Genomic DNA, 6,251 nt, shown 5'->3' with positions numbered 1-6,251 from the left:
TGATCAAATGATAATTCCAAAAGGAATCAAGACTGATGGGGCAGAGCTCCATGGAAGAGTACTTCCCCAGCATGTGTGCAGTCCTATATTCAAGTATCATCACCACAAAACAAACAAAAACCACAGCTACCGTTGACTATGGAACCATGATTGCAAACTTTATTATAATTTTGTCTTAGAAAAAGAAGGTTACACAGAAATAGCCTGGGGTTGGAATCAGTCTGATCCCCTGCCTTGCTTGGATAACCAAAGAAGACAGGATTCCTTTATGTATACACCAGTCACCTCAGACACAGCACCAAGGTTTCAGAAGCCTATGAACTATCAAAAGAGAAAAAGACTTGGGAAAGTAAAGACAGGTGTGTATGACCCTCGGTGTTACTGCCCTGGTCCCCAGATGCATGAAGGAAGAAGCAGCATGGCCACTGAACCTAGCCCCACCCTCTTCCCCAGCTACCCTGAGTCAGCTTCCACAGTAGCATGACAGGGTGTTTCCTGGTGAGCCAGGAGGTCACCTCTTGTTTACTCTTTACAACTATGTCAGACAGAAGATCAGAGAGGTCAGCTGTCTCTCCTAAGGCACCGTGCAATCAGAATGACTCACAAAAAGAGGTGTCAGAGAATAGAGTTTGCTTAGCCGAAAAAGGTACATAGGAATTCAACCCTACACCACCTTGGTAAATAAGTGCATATTGGACTTGGGGGGACATTCCTCTTAGATATATTCACATTACACACTAATTCCACAATGTGTATGAGAAGGGTTGGGCCTGGCGTTGGCCAAGCAGGTCCTTCTGTACTCATGCTGTGCTCTTCTCTTCCTGCGGCTCTCCAGGCCAAGAGTATTCCAGTTTCCAGGGGTGCCTCTGCAAAGGATGTCCGTGAGCAGAGATCCAAGAGGAAGGGGGACACAGAAAAAGAAAACTGGAGAATGTCATGACTGGTTTGTGTCTGCATGCATGTCAGTATGAATGAAATAGCATGGCCACTCTGCAGAGTCCCTCCATCTTCGCAAACTGTCCTAAATCCACTGTACAGGGCCATAGCAAGGGTGTCCTGGTGAGCCAGGACATTACTTCCTTGGTCACTGTTGTAGCTATGGCAGATAAATGATCAACAAGTTCAGGGGTGGCCTCCAGGCAGAAGGATCCAGAGAAAGAGGCAGCTAAGAAGAGCACATAGTAACTCAATTTCTAGTCTCCATTGTAGATACACAAGGGCCATCCTCCCAGATTTCTTCAGATGTCACATGGAATGAGAAGAGAACTCTGCCAGGTCCAGGTTGTCCCTCTTGTGGTCACATGAGATCTCCTCTTCCTGCAGATCCAGAAGACAACATCATTATTATCTCCAGCGATGACTCTCCAGGGGATGGTCCTGAACAGAGATCTAAGAACAGCAGCGGACAAAGAAAAAGGAAACTGGAGAATGTCGTGGCTGGTATGTGTCTGCATACCCGTTGGCATTCATGTCCCAGTATGAATGAAACAGCATGGCCACTATGCAGAGTCCCTCCATCTACACAAGCTGTCCTAAATCCACTTGTACAGGGCCATAGCAAGGGAGGTCCTGGTGAGCCAAGTCATTCCTTGGTCACCTTTGTAGCTATGATAGATAGAAGATAAAAAAAAAATCTATCTCCATAGGGGTTTGCTACAGACAGAATGATCCAGAGAAAGAAGCACCAGTGAGGAGCTGGTACTTGGTAAAGAAAAGTACATAGTAACTCAGTTTCCTGTCTCCTTTGTGGATACGTCAAGGCCTTTCCTTTCAGACTTCTTGAGTTGCAGTGTGGAATGGTCAGAAGGGAAGAACTCGGTGGTGACCAGGTTGTCCCTCTTGTGGTCACATGAGGTCTTCTCTTCCTGCAGATCCTGAAGACATCATCATTATCTCCAGTGATGACTCTCTAGAGGCTGTCCCTGAGCAGAGATCCACTAATAATAGTGGACCAAGGAAAAGGAAACTGGAGGATGTCACAACTGGTATGTGTCTGCATGCCCCTTGACATTCCCGTCTCAGTATGAATGAAACAGCATGGCCACTATGCTTTGTCCTCCTATCTTCCGAAACTATCCTAAATCAAGTTCTACAGGGCCAACAAGTTCATCTGTCTCCATAGGGTTTTCCTGTAGACAGAATTATCCAGAGAAAGAGGCACGAGAGAGCAGCTAGTGCTTGGCAAAGAATAGTTCATAGTAACTCAATTTCTAGTCTCCTCTGTGGATGAGTGAAGGCCATTCTGAGACATCGTGAGATGTCACATGGGATTATAAAAAGGGAAGAACTCTGCCATGTCTAGGTTGTCCCTCTTATAGTCATGTGAGGTCTTTTCTTACTGCAGATACAAAAGACAACATCATTCTTATCTCCAGTGATGACTCTCCAGGGGATGTCCCTGAGCAGCAGGCCAAGAGCAAGAGAGTCCAGAAGACAAAGGCACTGGGAGATGTCAAAGTAGGTATGTGCCCATCTTCCCTGGACACTGTGGTCTCTGAAGAGCCAGTTGTAGCCAAGTGACTACTTATCACTCAGTATTCAAAAAGAGACCAGTTCCTGAGTAATAGTCAGGAAGTGACCAGGGTTCCTGCTGTGGTCACATCCATGCTTACTAAGAAGCTTTTGTCCACACAGCTGCCCAGAAGAGCAGCCTGCAGGATTCAGGCACAGTCACCTCTGAAGCTACTCCTGGAGCTGCCTCAGAGCTGAAGTTCTCCAGAAGAAGGACAAAGAGGAGCATATGGACAGTGGGCTATATCGAGGGGACAAAACTCACCATAAAGAAGAAGAGAAGACTCTGTTACCAGCCTGAGGACCTTGAAGCCTTCTACCGACTCCTCGGTTGGTTCTAGGAACTTGGGATTGGATACTTAGGGCCAGTTCAAAACTGAAAATGGGGTATGGAGAGTACTGGCTTGAACCTTCCCCCAGTGCTCATGGGCCCTTAGGTGACACAGATATAGGGCCCCCTTGTTATGTGGAGGTGTCCCCTTTCTAGGACAACCTCTCAGATAGAGGAAAGCAGACTTACTCATGAGTACTGATGTAGGTGCTTCTCTCCTCACCAAACAACCCAAAAGTCAAGATGGTGCACACTAGAGAGACAGGAAATATCACTGACCCCAGCCTTGGGGATGCACTGCTGGGTAGACACAAAAACTAAAAGACCCAAACATTCTACAAATAAAGATGTTATCAGCTTTTGGCAGCTTCACAGGAAAGGATCTGAAGGCCATGGCACCTAGAGGTGGGACAGCAAGAAGACAGGAGATCACTATGGCACTAGTAAGGCATAGAGGTCTCTCTAGGTGGTATCAGGTCGTAGATCTGGGACCAAGTGAGGCAGATTGTAAACAACACCCAGGTGCTCTACCCAGTACAGCACCTACCAGTCACGGCAGTTGTTTACTTTGTGTTAAATGGAGTAAACAGACGATGGACGTTCAGTTCATCGGTCTCATCAGCTGTGATTCTGTGTCCAGGGCCTACATGTGGCTGTGGGCTGCCATATTGGATGGTAGAGGACAGGATGCCTTAACACTGAGCACTCTCTCAGGCAGCACCCTCTGGGGGTCAGGGACATTGCAGAGGACCCAGGCTGTACAAGCTCTATTTATTATTTGCCTGGCAGCTGGTGACACATACACAGGACCCCACCCACCCCAGCAAGTCTACTTAAAAGAATGGTGCCTCCAGGAAGGACCTCAAAGACAAATGAGCTCTTATGCAGAAGGGGAATCTGGTCCCTACCTCAGAGGAGAGGGGACCCAGGCTATGAAGCTATGAACTTTCCATCTTTACCCAAGGATTCAGTCATCATCCAGAGATGATGATCTTGGTACAGTCTCAGTATGGGAAATGGGCAGACTGCAGTCACAGAGATCCAGGTCACACCTAAGGTTTGAATGAAGTAAAATTTAACACTGGGAGCTATGTTCAATAGAAAGTATCAAATGTCATCATTGACCAAGCTCAAGAATCAACACCAGCAAAGTACAACATGGCTGTCTCAATGACAGCGACAAACTATGTTCTTGATATGAAAGTTAAGGCCTTTTAGATAGGTCCTGCTTCCTCTCAGGAATTCAGAGGGGTTGGGGATGGGGATGATGTCTGGAGGCCACACATTTCTTCCAAAGTTTCCCCCACCATCACACGCTTGGCCCAAAAAGATGGGAGATCCAAGTGCCTCTCATACTTGCTTTCTTTGCAGAGGATCCTGTGGTCCAGAACTTCTTGGCAGCTGACATTTTCTTCAGAATGACCGACAAGGTATCTGAAACCTCAGATATTCTGCAGTCACTGCCCTCGGGGATACACAGAAAACATAAGACTGGTCTAGGCCAGGATAACCCAGGACTGCTCTCCAGGACAGAGGCAACAGAGACATGCTGCCCATCCCTATTATATCCCCCAAATTCCTTCCTGGTTTTCCAATTAGCTCACATCCACAAAGCAAATATATTCCACTCCCCCTTTCTGTGTATAATTTGGAGTATAATGATCAGCTGCACAAGGTCCAGGCCCCACTAAGATGTCTTGCCCTCTTATCTACTGCCTGCCTCCCCTCACCCGCTCTCTGTCCACACAGTACCTGCTGTCCATGGTGGTGGAGTACTTTGGCCGACTCGGGCTTCCTGGACATCTCTACAACAGGATCCACTTCTTTCTGGCCCTGTGAGCATCACGAGGGAACAAATCTTTCCAAATCCCATTCCCAAAGCTCCCCTCACTCCATAAGGCCTGAGTGGTGATCCTCAGCAATAAAGTAGTTGAAACTTTCAAGGGCCCAGAAGGGGGAAAGGGAGGGTCCTGACATCATGAAGGATCTTTACTCCCTTTAAGAAGGAAAAACAGAAGTGTCCTTTTCCTTGACTGAGAAGTGAATGGGTCCTTCAGGCTTTGTTCCAGGATGCCCTGGGGATGCTCTATCCTAGGGTGACCCTGCACAGACTGCTTTTCCACCCTATGTCTAGAGATACATGCTTCTGCCTTCCTCTGACTGTCACGGTTAGGGACATGCACTTTCCCTTTCCTGTGGCAGCTACATCGCCTTTGACATGGAAGAGGATGACCCCATATTCAAGAGGAGCATCTTTCAATTCCTGCTGGGCACAGACACATGGCAGAACTTATACAAGGACTTCCAAAGGCTGCAGGGGGAGTTCCTCCACGTCATAGATTACCGAGCTTGGCTCACACGACAGGAGTGTGAGGAGGTCTCCCAGGGATCAGCCCGGGGAGTGGGTAGACAGGGTGCTGCCCAGAGAAGAACAAGGATGGGTCCATCCTCCTGGACTCACCTCTCATTTCCCTTTCAGATCCAGAACCAGAACCCACACCACTGGGTCTGGAGCCGTGTGCGACAGAGCGCCCCTTAGGTTCCCAGGCCTGGGGACCGTCAGCAGGTTAGTGGAGGTCCTGGCCAGGGGCTCCTCATGCATGAGCTAGCTCTGTCCTCTGGGTTCCTGAAGCTGTGTTCTGTGTTGTATGTTCATAAGAGGAATTCAATATTCTTGAATGAGAGCATTGGGCATATGACCACTTCTGAGGTACAGAAAAACATTCAAATCCCAGTTCTCCAACTGAATTACATCACTGGATCACGCAGTCCATGATTGGTGCATGTCCTTTTTGATGCAGTTTTGTTGTTGTTGTTGTTTTGGTTTTTAACTCTCAGAAACAGAGAACACTGGCATGTAAAAGGAAGGAGCAGGCAGGGGATTCCACAAGCAAGTCCCAACCATGACACAGCAGAAACAACCCCGTCTAGCATCACACGCCAATGCGCACCTCATTCAGTTGAAATTTCCCTTTCGGTTTGGATTTACTCCAATTGGGGAGAGAACGCCAGTAAAATTCTTAAAGGTCTCTTGTTCCTCAGTGTTTGTGCTAAAATAACCCACTAAATATCCTGCCATGCTACAGGGTGTGACAGAGCCCCATCAGTCCAGGAGATCGCAAGTGTCAGTGGAAAGATGAAATCAGGAACCCTGTGTTATATGATAACCACATTGGGTGGAATTTTTACTTCATCCCCAGCACTTTGCTACAATGGCAAAACTCACCTCATACACACTCAAGGGACCCCGTGATTCCAAATCCAACAACGGTGCTCACGGCTGCCTGTGTTTTGTCCCTTGGATCAGTGAGGATTCCATGGTATTTCCCACTATGAACTTTGTGAGTGATGTGCAGAAGTTTGTCTTTTATCCTTACACTACTTTCTCTCTCTCCTTGTACAGTTGCTC

The 6,251-nt window shown here is 47.6% G+C and overlaps 1 protein-coding gene across 1 annotated transcript; it reads left to right on the top strand.

The window, feature by feature from the left end:
* Nucleotides 1-268: 268 nt before the first annotated feature.
* Nucleotides 269-5,381, top strand: LOC126494953 (speedy protein E4-like). Its single transcript, XM_050132538.1, has 9 exons — nt 269-359; nt 545-646; nt 1,324-1,440; nt 2,345-2,461; nt 2,635-2,841; nt 4,214-4,272; nt 4,592-4,677; nt 5,045-5,219; nt 5,322-5,381. Exons 1-9 carry the CDS (start codon nt 269-271, stop codon nt 5,379-5,381), a joined length of 1,014 nt encoding a protein of 337 aa, XP_049988495.1.
* The last annotated feature ends 870 nt before the right edge of the window (nt 5,382-6,251 follow it).

This window comes from Alexandromys fortis, unplaced genomic scaffold (assembly GCF_014885135.2).
Source record: "Alexandromys fortis isolate MF-2015 unplaced genomic scaffold, M_Fortis_MF-2015_v1.1 scaffold_6, whole genome shotgun sequence".
Lineage (NCBI taxonomy): Eukaryota > Metazoa > Chordata > Mammalia > Rodentia > Cricetidae > Alexandromys > Alexandromys fortis.
This window is presented reverse-complemented; position numbering and strand designations above follow the sequence as displayed.